This window comes from Pavona decussata, unplaced genomic scaffold (assembly GCF_977016875.1).
Source record: "Pavona decussata unplaced genomic scaffold, jaPavDecu1.1 SCAFFOLD_95, whole genome shotgun sequence".
Classification (NCBI taxonomy): Eukaryota; Metazoa; Cnidaria; class Anthozoa; order Scleractinia; family Agariciidae; genus Pavona; species Pavona decussata.
Genome location: NW_028145512.1, coordinates 1,864,937 through 1,880,158, shown reverse-complemented (window position 1 = coordinate 1,880,158; position 15,222 = coordinate 1,864,937). Strand labels below are relative to the sequence as shown.

At 37.4% G+C, this 15,222-nt stretch overlaps 2 protein-coding genes and 1 long non-coding RNA gene across 3 annotated transcripts; 1 reads left to right on the top strand and 2 right to left on the bottom strand.

Annotated features, from left to right (window-relative positions):
* The first annotated feature begins 1,810 nt into the window (after positions 1-1,810).
* Positions 1,811-6,372, top strand: LOC146473070 (uncharacterized). Its single transcript, XR_014866468.1, has 3 exons — positions 1,811-2,019; positions 2,177-5,061; positions 6,235-6,372. It is a non-coding gene; the product is annotated as an uncharacterized LOC146473070 (long non-coding RNA).
* Positions 4,680-5,178, bottom strand: LOC146473071 (uncharacterized). The gene is made up of 2 exons (XM_085118789.1): positions 4,879-5,178; positions 4,680-4,799 (listed from the first exon to the last, which is right to left on the bottom strand). The coding sequence occupies exons 1-2, from the start codon at positions 5,176-5,178 to the stop codon at positions 4,680-4,682; spliced, it is 420 nt and encodes a 139-aa protein (XP_084974915.1).
* A 6,003-nt stretch (positions 6,373-12,375) lies between the features above and the next one.
* Positions 12,376-14,709, bottom strand: LOC146473069 (uncharacterized). The gene is made up of 5 exons (XM_085118940.1): positions 14,563-14,709; positions 13,401-13,503; positions 13,016-13,185; positions 12,831-12,941; positions 12,376-12,493 (listed from the first exon to the last, which is right to left on the bottom strand). Exons 1-5 carry the CDS (start codon positions 14,707-14,709, stop codon positions 12,386-12,388), a joined length of 639 nt encoding a protein of 212 aa, XP_084975066.1. The 3' UTR covers positions 12,376-12,385.
* Positions 14,710-15,222: the final 513 nt, after the last annotated feature.

Below are 15,222 nucleotides of genomic sequence, written 5' to 3'. Positions count from 1 at the left end.
TGGTTTACACATTGCGAACTGTTTCAGTTCCTGAAGATGCTGAGAAAAGTGGCAGTCTGCTACTTTAATTTTGAACTGTTCGAATTTGTGAGATGTTTATCCAGTTTTCTCCTAAAACAAATTTTCGGGATTGTAGAGTTAATTTCCCTTAATTGCAAGCATTTGCGGCTGTATGTCAGTCGGGATTTTCCGCCTTACATTTTCAAATAGAAGCTTAAAGCCCTTTTATTGGGAAGCAAAATACCCGGCAGAAAATACATGTAATTCGAAACATCATGAACTATATTATTTTGATTTGAAAGTGCAAACTTCACCTGACAGGCAGAACTCACATTCTTCTCTTGAGGAATATTTCCGGAAGATAAACAAATCAAGACAACCCGCGTCCAGAAATTGCTATGGAGACAATTATTTCACACTGTGCATATCTGCGAGCTTAACATGGTTTTGTGCTTATTTTCGCTGGTTATTTGAGGAATATGAACTCGATTGAAGTTTGGACGCCACTTGATCTGATTGTGTTCATTTACGTTTCAAGGCGATCGACTCTTAGCAGTAGGGCTTCCTAAACAGTACGAACCAATGTAAACTCCGACCCCCAAAACATTAAATAAATTTACTATTGCTATCGACAAAACCATTCAGGAGTAAAGCGAAGAGCGAAATGACCAAACAAAGGGGATTTTAGTCAAAAACAAAAAATTAAAAAAGAAGAAAAATAAAAGTGAAAAAGCCCGTTACTTGTTACGCCCCTACTAACAACCCCTACTCTAACGACCCCTAATAAGAAAGATCTTAGAGAAATTAGGAATAACCAAATGTTGTTCACAATGCTGTGACTAGATGAAGTACAGCTAAAGGAATAATCGATCGTTTGGAAGATTTATTTGGGGAAAGTGACTGTATTTCTATTTCATGGCATGGTAACTGTTATACACAGCTCTACACACTGCACAAGGCCAAGGAAAGAGAGAATTTAAGGGTGCGCCACGGGTAGAAAGTGTTATTTGCGAGGGACGAGAGAACAACGGAAAAGCTCTTCTATACGATCTTGAAGGAACGAAAGCAGGCCCGTAGCAGGGGGAGGGGCAGGGGGGGGGGGAACTTGAGCCCCCTAGAATTTTTGGAAGTTACAAAACAGTTTGCCAAAAAATAAATAATTGAACAAAATTAATGTGCAGCAATCAGTCTTAAACTCTGACGCTGCAAATGCCTTTTCACAGCCCTTTAAAAATGTGTTTACTACCTTTCAATTTCCTTCGCTAACAGTTTGTTTTTATATAAAACAACAACAACAACAAAGGTACTCCTACCTTGTGAATCATAAATAAGAACCAAAATGGATAGAAATCAACCAATCTTAAGCCCCTAAAAGCTGTTAAAATAAACTACTTGTTTTTTAAGGCATCCGCTCAATACAAATGTCTTTAGACCTACTTAGTGTATAATAATTTAGTGTTCGCGTGTTGTCGAGAGACACACAAACATGTCCTCTCAAGAGCCAGAGAAAAAATTCTCCCACAGTCGGATTCTTACTGCCCGGTTAAAGCCAAATTTTAAAAGAGAAAGAAAAATTTGTCGTCGTTTGTTTACGGTCCTCCTTCAAACGTGAAATTAGGAAACTTCACGTGGTAGTCCACGTAAAAGAAACGGCCAAAAAAAAAGAATGTACCAAAAAGTGTGATTCAGGTGCAACGTTATTGTTTTACTTACTAAATCTACTTTTTTTCTGTTTTTTTTTTTTATGTTCTGTTTCAGTTTGGGGGGTGACGAGGGGGGGGGGGGGGGTAGTTTTGTTTAACCATTTTGCCGAGCCCCCTCAGTTGTTTTAGCCTTGCAACGAGCCTGAAAAGTAATTATTTTGATGTGTTGAGTGCTGTGTTAAGGGTCTTGGTATGCAATTTATGGAGGAAAGTTGGCATTTGTTCCTCAATAACAACACGAAACCGGAAAAGTGCTACACATTTCGCGAGAAAAAACACTTGTAAACACTATAACTCTTCTATATTTTATCGTCTTGTAAAAGGCAGCAAAAAGAAGGAAACGTCAGTTTTGAAAGCTGTCATAAACGATTCTTCAGCAAGGCCGTAAATCATTCATCGGCTGTTCGCAAACTTTATTTGTTGAGTGTTTGGAAATACAAGCTGGTGCTCTCACGCAAATCAGTGGCGCTAAGTAACACGGACAAAATTAACGGAACGGAAATCCGTTTTAGCTGACAAGTAAGATAGCGTTCCAAAGTAGCTTGTGCTTCCTAGCCAGTCGCTATTTTTCCTTCGCCTCTTCCCATGACACCCCGCGCGCCTCAATCCATCCTCGTATCCAATCTTCTTACCCCACAAAACACGTAAATAGCGGCTGGGTACGAGTCTGGATGCACCCCAGCCAAAGTTGTTGGAGCTGTTGAAGGGTGCAGTTACGACAACGAAACATGATCCATTGGTGACTAAATACTTCCTCCACAGTGGATGAAGGTCAGTAGGTAACCAGAGAAAAGAACAATATAATAGGATCCAAGAAATTTGTCGGTGTAATTACAAATGAATGGCTTTAAATCAGTTGACAACTCAGCCCCCCCCCCCCTCCCCACCCCGCCTTCATCAGGTTATCGGTTGGTTGAAGAAAATACTTTATGAAGAAAAGTGCTTAGCACGTTTTGCAAACTATTGGTTGACGAAACGTTTGGAGCAGCAGTCAAAGATGAATAAGTTTCAGTTGTCAAGCAACAGAGCAAGATGTTTCTATTCGCAGCTCGATAACTGTATATATTACTCTCAGGGTAAAGGAACTTCGCATTTGTCAACGTAGCATTTATTGATGGCTGCCGGCCTTTGTCGCCGTACAGTTGGTTGATGTCGAGTTTGGATCGGTTTTCCAAATATATTTCTGCCACTGTTTCTCTTGCTCCACGGTCCTCAAGAAATCGCACTACATTGAGGGGTATGTGGTGTCAGTGTGACGGAGCGTACTGTTTCAGGGGGGGGGGGGGGGGGGAGAGGGTGACTGTCAAGAAGGCTGCAGCATCACCCTGATCAGAATGAATGACCAAATCTGACTGAGTAGATTCGGTGAGATCAAAGTAACGCAGTAACGCTGAGCAATCTCAATGTCACATAACTCTTAGTGAGTGATCACTGTAAAAGTAAACGTCAGGCTTTGTTGTTATGTTATGTTATGTTGTTAACGACAGCTTTTCGTAGTCGAATAAATTTGTTGACAGCCTTTTTGGGACATGCGTCAATTATTTTAGATTTTAAGCTTTTGCAGCACATGCTTTGGAGCTGTCACAAAACAAAGCGATGCAAAACCAATGCAACCTCAAGTTTTCTCTGGTCAACTTAATAACAATCTACGACGCTTTAAACACACTTCAAATGCGCAGACTATGCACCAGTCAACTTCACTGCACCTTTTAAAGAATGGTTCGCTGATGGTGAAATTTGTTCACGAAAAGGCTTTACATTTTTAAACCGTTTATACAGATCAAGAACACATTTCCATGTTAAGTAAATAATTTAGGTTGCACCTGTGTGACCTGACTCTCCCACGTGTGGGGCATATCACCATGATCACTGGTTTTATGCTGTGGTAATTTTTTCTGCTTGTAGTGATTTGTATGTTTTTTAAATATATCGACGAAGCCCAGGCCAAACGAAGTAAAAACAACATTTACTTCTAACGTAAACCTCATTGAGGTACATAGAGAAAAAAGACAAGATTTAATATTTCCTTTTCCAATATTTTATTTTTAAGTTAACATCTGTACATCTGTAATAGTTTCAATTCATAAATAGTAATACATCTGTAACAGATTACAACATAAACTGATCCTGATCAGTAACAACTAAGAATCTCAATATGGACATTTTTACCTCTCACAGAGGGTAGTCTGCTAAGCGACTTTATAAAAGCTGCTATTCATAACAAAAGTATCTTTTGTTTAAAAGAGACAAAGTAGAACGGTTATTTTGCAAAAATCCCCCTGATGTTCTACGTTGTGTTAATGTGAAAATGTTAACGGAAATCAATCAGTAATGCAGCCAACGTTTTTCAAAGAATAAACATTGCTCTAGAATGTTGTCGCATCACAGACAATACTGTTTTTTTTTTATGATAAAATGGCATTTCTCTAAGTTTTTATGAATAAAATATTGCGAAGTTATAACTTCATAAATAGGTGTTTATTTATTTAAATATTAATAGACTTAATAGTTTGTGTAAAAATCTAGCGTTGGCTGTTTTTCTGGTCTCAGATATTAGCGACACAGATGGACACCTGTCCGATGACGTCCTTAAGTGAGTCGAAAATGAGGTAGTTGCGAACAATCTTCACCACATCATCGGTAATATTTAGTTTCTGGAGAGAGAATGAATTTTCATTAATATGATTGTTTTAGTTAATAACTTGCTTGAGGCAGCATCAGGCAAAATAAAGTATTAATGTCATTAACAAGTTTGTTCTTTCCAATACCACTTGGTTCAAGCGAATAAAAACACTTGTTTTCCTCTTAAACGGAAAGGTCTCCAACTCAGAGTGCTTCAACATTTGACTTTTCTACAGCGCAATCATACCTTTATCACCCAAAATAAACCTATAATTTGTGTGCAAGCTTTCCCATCCTATTGATGTATATATATTTTTAAATTTAATGTTTTGCATGAATTTTGCACATGAGTAACTAACTCACCACTAGATTATTGTCGACAAGGCCTTGCAGGTATCCACGACAGAATTGATTCAGATCAGCTTCAGACATTCCGGGTTGGACACTAGGGATAGGAAATTGCTTTTTCCTCATCTGAAATTTCAACGAATAAAGAAATATTAATTTTCAGATAACTTTTAAAATTTTAAATTAGTGAACACTGGTTTCTTACCATACGATATAGCAGGACAGTTGAACCATTGACGTAAGAGCTTGTGCTCCTAAGCACCTGAGCCAGCAGTCTGTGTTGAGTTCCTTGGGTTTCTTCATAAGAGAAGGCCATGTACAGCGGACTTCTGAGTACAAACAGCTTCTTATACGCGATAGCGAGCTTGTCGACGTTTTTTAACTGATGGTAAGATAAAAAAACTGCATTTAATTCACAGCTTATGTTTTGTTGTTGAAATGACAAAAGATCAGTGATGTCAAACGTAGGGATTACAGGTTTCTGTAGTACCTGACGATCTTGCATGGCCGGGGACTATACCGTAAACTTGCAGCCCTGAACAAAAGCAAAACAAATTGGTACATACCTGATTTGAGTAGCAACTTTGTTTGTTCATATTTGGGAGCATGACGAGTGAATTCTGGATGAAATTTGTCGAGGTTATTAACTGGTAGAGGTTTTTCATCTGCAAAAACTATATTGGAGAAATGAAAAGATATCCTTAAATGAAAAATAAAATGGGTTTATAAGAAATAACTGGACCCAAAACAATAACCCTTTTTCCGGTTGGCAGATACCGTGAAATTCCAACTTGAGAGTATCGTAGGAAATTTTGCGTTTCGCAATCTCGTAGCGTCTGAGATTTACAGGGTTTGCATTTGGGGGTGAAAGTCTTATATCCAGGACAGAGCGACTCGTATTGAGAATTTTACTGTAGTTTTAAGATATCGTTGGTCACTTTAAATTTTGAAATGGCCAAGCTCCTTCAAATTCGGTAAAATTATTGACCTACTGCCGCCCTGTAGGGAGAAATGTTCGCTATTCACTTGACTCTACTCAACTTTGACGTTCAATGTTCAATCTTAGGGGTAACGGGTATAGTTCTTTTTCTGCATGTTGCTGTGGCAGTGTTGGAGAAAACTACCAAAGACATCCGAGTTAGTAAGAGGCTAAAAATTTTAAAATCAAGATTTGAAAATCACATTTACATCAATTGAAAGCTAAGTAAAAATATTCCAAATGCTTGCTGAAATAAAGCTAAGCTTTCGGTTACTCTCTAACCCTGATCACAAAGTAACCTCGAGTGGTTACTTAGTGGAAATAGATTACTTTTCCCTTGTCAGTTTTTGTGACTTGTTTGAGAAAATCACTACATATCTTTCTTTTAGTGTTCTAGAAAAAATGATCAGCAAGGAACTTAGTTTCAGTTTTAGCATCGAAAACTTAAAAATCCCCATGACATATCCCGTTTGAACAAGCCTATAATTGGCTATAAGTTCGCTGTCTAAAAATGTTCCTAATTTCCTACGAAGCGTCATTGTGAAGTTAGATTTGCCGTTGAAACGTTTTTTTCTTTTCCAGATTATCTTCCCAGAAACACAGAACATTTCCAATTCATACCTCTTGAGTTGCATTTATGACATGTCGAGAAATCACATCTGTGAGGACTTCAATCTCGCTTGCTGATCGTTTGACTGGAGCAGTGAGAGCTGCCAAGCTTAATGATGTAACCAGAATAGACGCGATGAGGACCTTGGAGATTTCCATGCTTTATAGTCTAAAGAAATATAAATTGATGTAAGAACCTGTGAGTTTGTTTAAATTATTATCTGATTGATTTCTCTTAAGTTTGCTTGTCTTCTGCTATTACACAAATACTAAGTAATCACGTAAAGGCTAGCCAGTTTTACACCAACTATGTGCAGTTTGTTGTGCTTTCTGTTGATTACCGTTTACCACTGAATGCGGACTTTCCAACAAACCGTGACTTGATGAACTTTAGTGCGTTTTTAACCAGTCTTTAGCACTATAATATAAGTCCTCCTTGTTGTCTCTTAAAGTAAACAGAATTGGAGTAATCACTATGTCGTGCTAAGATGTAGCAATAATTCCTTCTTACCTTTCTCTTCGTTTTCTGTGTCCGAATTGCACTGTGTTGAGAGTTAACTTGTTTGACTGTTTAGCCCATAAAGTGCCTTATATGCCTGTCTGAGAGGAAGCTAGGGTTATGGTGTTTCGCATCATGTTTTCTATTAAGGTACATTGTCAGTGTTGTTCCCATAACTCGTCGTTCCCTTTGCCGGTTCATCTCAAATCATGTTTTATTCTGGGAAGATTTCCTCCAATGTCCCTGCCGTGTTTGTCGACGTTTTACAAGGACATGTGTTGGAATTCAATAATTTTACCTCGAAAGAGAAAAACATTTTCGTTAACTATTCCGAGTTAAACTTAGTGTCGGGATGGAAAATAATTTGGCAAAAGTACATGGCAAAATTTTGTAGCTGGCTCTATGGATAAGTTTTGTTTATTTTGTCTCCCGGATTTAGCATAATTCAGCTGTTGAATTAGCCGAATGGAAGCATTTGGGGGGAAATTTTTGTTCAATTGGATACGACTTAGTGACATTGTCCTAATGGAACTTCGATCATTGAAGTAACGTAACATCATCGTGCCACAGGCATCGATTTTCTTCTTCCGTAGGTAACAGTCATATGTCGAAATATTATTTGCCATTACTGTAGTTGCTACTGATAAATACTACCGCTTGATTGCCAGACGTAAAAACAGGAATGAATCAGCTCGTGTTACCACATCCCTTTTAATCACGATTCAAACATTTCAGACAGCCAGCGTTATTTAGACGTCAAAAAATACCTTGTGATAACAATAAAAAATTAACAGTAGACAAAATGTATCCAATCAAAGTTTACTTTTGTTGGGAGTTAATTTAATTGACCTTGCCTGCTATTTTACACTGCAACAAAACTCGATGTCAGTTGTCTAATCATGAACTGCGAAAGTACGCCAAGGGTAAGCAAATGCAGTTGTAAATAAAACTTTGAAAATATCTCTAATATAGTAAATTATGCGCGCTGAAAAAATAAAGAAAAGCAGTTGCGGCTTAAAACAAACGAGGAGAAATTTACAAAGAGTTTTCGTTGTTTTGAAACAGAAGATTGGAAACAATTGTAGCCACAATCGTCATAGGTACCAATAAAAATCTTAACTTGCAATGGCCCAGAAAAACATGTTTGCCTTTTTGGAATGTTGTTGGAATACTTAAACGATTGGCACATCACATTGGTTGAGTGTGTGAATGGCTATAAAGAAAGAATCTAGTTGGAAATTGTTCGTAAACGAAAGGATTAATCAGTTGGAATATCCTTGTTATGATACGAAGGCAATTACATAATAGCTTTACGAAACAAAGCAAAAACAACGAAGTTGATGCCGATGAAGCGGGATCCGTACAACTCATCTTTTGTAACGAAAACTAAACAAATACTCAGTTCTTTAAGTTTGGCTGTTTAAACTTGTATGCAAAGCTGGAACTGACATCCTTGCATAGCCGGGTCTGTAGCGGATTAATAGTAATGTTAAGTGGGACAGTTAACACTGAGAAGAAAGATGGCTTTTTGAAGCGCTAATGTGAGACTGTGTGGATTACCATTTACAAAAAGAATCGGGGCATTTTCCTTTGGATTGTAAATGGTAAGCCACCTGTTTTGGTTTGCCCGACGTAAAAATTTCCAGCATAAACTGAACGTCTTGAGAGGTAGTCCAAAATTCCCAACCGGGTTATCCAAACAGGAAATGCGTGTTCTATTTGCATTTTAACCAGTTCTTGGGCTGCGCCAACTTCTATTACACGGTTCCAGACTATATGTGTAAATTAAGTAAATTACGCAAATGGTACACGCCAATCTTAAAAAGGGGGGAGTTTTGCTTGCCGCTTGCACAAATCGTTTGACCAACCGGTTTCCCCGTGTAAATGGTAAACAACCTGTGTTTTTCAGTAGAAACGGTTGATTTAAGCAAGCGACAAATTTCAGCACTAGCTTTTTGGTAAAAAGAAGAAAACTGCAATTTATGCATCTGTTAACAGAGCAAAGTCAGTTTGAGTGTCTTGAAATGAAACATCTCTTTTCAGTTGGCTTCTCACAGAGAATAAGGTCAAGAAAAACGAACAGTTTGTAAGAGGCCTTATCAGGTAGCTAGTTTGTTTCAAGCCCAGTACAATGAGGCCATTTTACTTATCATGTAATGTTTCGATAAAACATTTTTATTTATAACCTAGAAAATATAAGGTAATTAAGCAGTTGAAATGTTTTAAAGTACTGGAAATCAATATTGAGTACAAAATATTCCTCTATGTTGTCTCTTTGCAAAGGACGATAAACATGAAACATAATGAAACGGAGATTCTAAACCATTGAATTACCCAACGATTCTTGGCCACTTAGGAAGAATCCCAGCTGAATATAATGACGGTAATAATTCGTCATCTGGCGCCACCATGCAACAAGCTGAGTTACAAGTGTTCGTAGAACATGACATCAATTACGTAAGCGAAAGAATTCACGGTGATGTTACGCTTTAAGCCTGGACCCGGTTTTGCGAAAGCCGACTAATACCAATCCGCGATTAAAAGTTAACCGAGGTTTTCATCTCGCTCGTTAAAAACGTTTTTAAAAGCTGATTTTAATTAAGCGTAAGGTAAGGGAAAGTCTAAGCCAAATTCGAAGGGGAAAAAATCTTTTGAAAAAGTAATTAAATTAGACATGAATCAAACTTTACATTGACCCAGGTTAGCTTAATCGCGCTTTGAACAACTGGGTCCAGGTGAATAAATGATCGTGGTATTTTTTTCAGTCAGTGACACAGGCATTCTCGGAAAAAGAATATGTCTGAGTTCTCTTAATAGGAGTCGGTTACTAGTTTGGATGTTCTACCACTGAGCTATAGGAGACTTGTGGGTACTAGGCCACTCTCCGAGTATGACTCTGTCACTGACTGTAAAAACACCTCTTTCATCAATCACGTAGTTCGAAAAGTTTACCCTGTACGAATCGAGGTGAGTTATATTACCGAGAGTGACTTGAAATATTGTTGAGACAGCCATTCAATGATTTTTAAATGCGAATTTGTTTTTTGTCAAATCAAGAAAGAAATGGTTTCTCGGCTATAATTGCTAAGTCCCCTTCCCAAGTAGCAAAATGTTCACTAAAATCAATAAAGCATTATTGTTAAGCAATAAAAATACGAACAATGTAGAAACTCACACTTGTAATATTTTATTATTGGTTTTCTTGGGTTTATCTTTTGTTCGGTGTTGGGAAGCGATACAACATATGCGTTATTTACGGGAATATTCGTATCAAAGGGATAAAAATTTTAAAAAGTATAATGGTTTGTCCTTCTATTTATGTTTTAGTATAATGCTGATCTAGCTCTGATCAAATGTTGTTTTCTCCTGGTATAGATATGGTATAAGCAGGTGTTCTGTTTTGGATTGTTTCCCAGGAAATTGATCCTTCTACCAAATATGTTTAAAATAAGTTTTTCCTCAATAACAATACATTGTTTACATGGGGTCAATTTGTAATTCTTCGTATCTGACCTTAAGTTAACCTTTCTCTGGCATTTGTCCGGAAATGGCCACCCTTCTTGTTTTTTATCGTTTTCTAGTAAAGATATTCAGTGTTTCTTGCCGAATCTATACCAGCCGATATCTTGTTTTTTAAGTTAGTTTTTACTGTATTTATTTTAATAAAAATAATCTTTAGATCTTTTCATTTGAAGGTGACTGTCAATGTCAACACTTTTTGTACTGTATTTTTAATAAGATAGTTGAAAGTTGTATTAAAACACGTACACCTTAATTTATGGAAATAGGCGTGGACTTGTAGTACCGTCTTTCTTCTTGGAAAGTCGTTGTTTTACAACAAGAACACTGAACACTGCATGAAACTTCATCCGGGAATATTACAAACTCATGATTGTCAATGTGTAGTTTTTATCGATACAAATATTCATTGTAATTTTTATATTTCTCCCGTTGCTTTATTTTGGTTGGACATATCGAGAACCTAGTGAAAATCTTGAAACAACGGTACATTTTTCTCAGTAAATAAAGGGAAGGTACCCATTACCAAATTCCAACACTAACCAATCATAGAGGGGCTTACGTAAGCCTATGTTAGTAGTTGATGAGTTTTTGACAGTAGGTTGTCAATCATACTCCAACCAACATAAAAGCGACGCGAGAAGTTCTCCGCTAGAGAATGTTGTAGTAGAGCTGTTGAGTGAACTTGTAAAATACAAGCAAGCATTGAACAACCATTGTGTGCGTCTTCTGAGTTCCACCCGCCGGTTTATTTGAGCTGATTCCCCCTTGGTTAGACAAGAAAAGATCTAACAAATTGGAGGACGAATCGGGCTTCGACCCAGAGTACGTTCAAGAGGGCGCCCAAACCACCAGCGCTCCCGACGGGACAGAACAGCGTCTTCAAGAGGGCCTCAACGAGCGTTTAGACGTCAGTGGCCTCAAAAACTACCGAACAACAGTTTCCATTCAGTTGCCGCGCAGTTCTTCCCTCCGTAGAGAGCGGTCCGTCTTCCGTGCTGTTCAAATTGACGGTTTTGGCGGCCCTGCCAATCACGTTGGGGAAGATAGTGGGACTGTCCCTGTGAGTGATCAAAAACAGCAATATCAGTGGACTTATCAGTGGATAAGTGGTTGTGGCTGGCGTTGTTTCTGAAGCTGTTTAATTTGGCGAGACAAGGATTCAAATCGCTTGTCAGGAGCAGAAGAACTCGCGCTCGCCGCAGCAGCCACGTTAGATTTATCCTCCAATTTGTCGGTAATGTTGGTTAAAACAGTGTGTAGTTTATCAACAAGTGAGTTGCTATCACTCGGACCGTGTTGTTGGTGAACAGTATGCTTCATTCTAGTGAGTGTGAGTGACTTGCAAGGAAAAAAAACAATGATCGGAGTAACTCTACGATGGGCTAACATACCGTACGTGATACGATTAGCAATCCTGATCCTTGTTTCATACCACAGAAACAAGGACCTGGACAGACTGCCGGACTGGTAAACTTGTTTTGTGTGTTTCTCGTTTTCTATTGGCAATCATTTGCATGTTCGTTTTTTAAATTTGTTGATGAAGTGTAAGACAAAGGAAGTAAGAGATAGATTTCTTTTAAAAATATGAATAAAAGAAAGTGAAGTACACAGCAAAACAGCAAAATGTACGTTTGTCCAACGTTTTATTGTTAATTTAACAACAGCACGCTAGTTTACAATGGTTTCTATTCGTTAATACATCTGCAACAGATTACAACATAAACTGATCCTGATCAGTAACAAATAAGAATCTCAATATGGACATATTCACCTCTCACAGAGGGTAGTCTGCTAAACGACTTTATAAAAGTTACTCCTTATAAGATCCCCATAATGTAGTACGTTGTGTCAATATGAAAATGTTAACGGAAATCAATCAGTAATGCAGCGAACGTTTCGCTTAGAATTAACATTCCTCTGTAGAACGTTGTCGCATCACAAACCATACTGGTTTTTTTTTTTTTTTTTTTTTTTCATAAAATGGCATTTCTCTGAGTTTGTTATCAAATAAATATTGTGAAATTATAACTTAATAAATAAGTTTTTTATTTATTTAAATACTAATAGTTTGTGTAAAAATCCAGCGTTGATTGTTTTCCAGTCTCAGATATTAGCAACACAGATGGACACCTGTCCGATGACGTCCTTAAGTGAGTTGAGGATGAGATAGTTGCGATAAATCTTCACCACATCATCGGTAATAACAAGTTTCTGGAGAGAGAAGTAATTTCCATTAATGCAACTTCTTTAGTTAATAACTTGCTTAAAGCAGCATAAAAAATATAAAAAATAAAGTATTAATGTCATTAACAAGTTTGTTTTTTTTCAATACCACTTGGTTCAAGCGAAAAACGCTTGTTTTCCTCTTAAACTGAAAGGTCTTCGACTCAGAGTGCTTCAACATCTGATTTTCTACAGCGCAATCATGCCTTTATCACCCAAAATGAACACAACAAACCAATAGTTGATATTGGTTTGTTGTGTTGTCATATTTGTTTTTTAAAATTTAATGTTTAGGATAAATTTTGCACATGAGTAACTAACTCACCACTAGATTATTGTCGACAAGGCCTTGAAGGTATCCACGACAGAATTGATTCAGATCAGCTTCAGACATTCCGGGTTGGACACTAGGGATACGAAATTGTTTTTTTCTCATCTGAAATTTCAACGAATAAAGAAATATTAATTTTTAGATGACTGAGTTTAAATTAGTGAACACTGATTTCTTACCATACGATATAGCACGACAGTTGAACCATTGACGTAATAGCTTGTGCTCTTAAGCACCTGAGCCAGCATTCTGTGTTGAGTTCCTTGGGTTTCTTCATAAGAGAAGGCCATGTACAGCGGACTTCTGAGTACAAACAGCTTCTTGTACGCGATAGCGAGCTTGTCGACGTCTTTTAACTGATGATAAGAGAAAAAAATAAAACTGAGTTTAATTCGCAGCTTTCAGAGCCATGTCAATGTTTTGTTGTAGAAATGGCAAAAATCAATGATGTCAAACGTAGGGATTACAGGTTTCTGTAGTATGTGTGTCTTGCAAAGGGACTATGCCGTAAACTTGCAGCACTGAACAAAGGCAAAACATATTGGGAAATAATCGAAGTGGGACATACCTGATTTGAGTAGCAACTTTGTGTGTTCATGTTTGGGAGCATGACCAGTGAATTCTGGATGAAATTTGTCGAGGTTATTAACTGGTAGAGGTTTTTCATCTGCAACAAAAATATTGTAGAAATGAAAAGGTATCCTTAAATGAAAGATTTATGTATATTTAATGGCCTAAAATAAAATAAGAGTTTATAAGAAATAACTGGACCCAAAATAATAATCATTTTTCCGGTTGGCAGATACTGTGAAATTCCAATTTGAGACTATGGACTTATTTCCGTTTTAGGGGATTATTTTTGCGGAAGGCATACTATCGTAGAGAATTTTGCGTTTCATAATTTCGTGGCGTCTGAGACTTACAGGGTTTGCATTTAGGGGTGGAGATCTTATATCCAGGACAGAGCGACTCGTATATTGGGAATTTCACGGTATTTTTGAGAAATCGTTGATAACTTTAAATTTTGAAATGTCCAAGCTCCTTCAAATTCGGTAAAATTGTTGACCTACTGTCGCCCTGTAGGGAGAAATGTACGCTATTCACTTGACTCTACTCAACTTTGACGTTCAATCGGTTTAATTTTAAGAGTTACGGGTAGCGTTGTTTTTCTGTTGCCGTGGCAGAATTGTGGAATTTATTACCAAAGACATCCGAGTTAGTAAGAGGTTGGAATTTTTAAAATCAAGATATCGATTGAAGATATATCTTTTCAATAAAGGGACTAGACGTCAGTTACTTGAAAAGCCAAAAGTCACATTTTGCATCAAGCTAAGTAAACCTATTCCAGTTTTGTTAAATGTTACTATATTAATGCTCTGAAGCTACTGATAAGAGTCTTTGGCCACGGATGGTTAAGATGGAAGTAGATTACTTTTCCCTTGCTTTTTGTGATTTGTTTGACAAAGTCACTTTATGTAGACCTTTCGTTTGGTGTTCTAGAAAAATTTCTTGAACGAGGTACTTAGTTTCCGTTGAAATCCAAAAGCGTAAAAATCCCCATGAAATATCCCGTTTTAACAAGCCTATAATTGGCTATAATTGCGCTGTCTAAAAATGTAAAGTTCAATTTCCTACTAAGCGTCATTGTGAAAATAGATTTACCGTCGAAACGTTTTCTGTGTTCCAGGTTATCTACCCAGAAATACAGAGCATTTCCAATTCATACCTCTTGAGTTGCATTTTTGACATGTCGAGAAATCACATCTGTGAGGACTTGAATATCACTTGTTGATCGTTTCACTGGGGCACTGTGAACTACCGAGCTCAATGATGCAACCAATATGGACGCCATGAGGACCTTGGAGATTTCCATGTTTTCAGTATAGTCTAAAGAAATAGAAAATGATCTAAGAACCTGCATGCGAGTTTCCTTAAATTACTTGCTGATTGATTTCTCTTTAACTTTTCTTAGTTGGTCTGTCTACTGCTACTACGCGAATACTAAGTCAACACGTACGAGGCTAGCTAGTTTTACACCAACTGTGTGCAGGCTACTATGCTTTCTGTTGTTTATCATTTACTACGAAATGTGAATTCTCCGAGACGCCGTGCCTTGATCAACTATCGTGTGGTTTAACAAGTTTCCAGAACTATAATTGAAGTCGTCTTTGCTTTCTTTTAAAGTGAACTGAATTGGAGTACTCACTATTCTGTGTTAAGATGTAGCAATAATTCCTTCTTACCTTTCTCTACGTTTTCTGTGTCTGAATTGCACTATGTTGAGAGTTAACTTGTTTGACTGTTAAGTCCATAAAGTGTCTTATATACCAATCTGAGAGGAAGCTGTATAAATTGTGTTTCGCATCATGTTTTCTATTAAGGCACA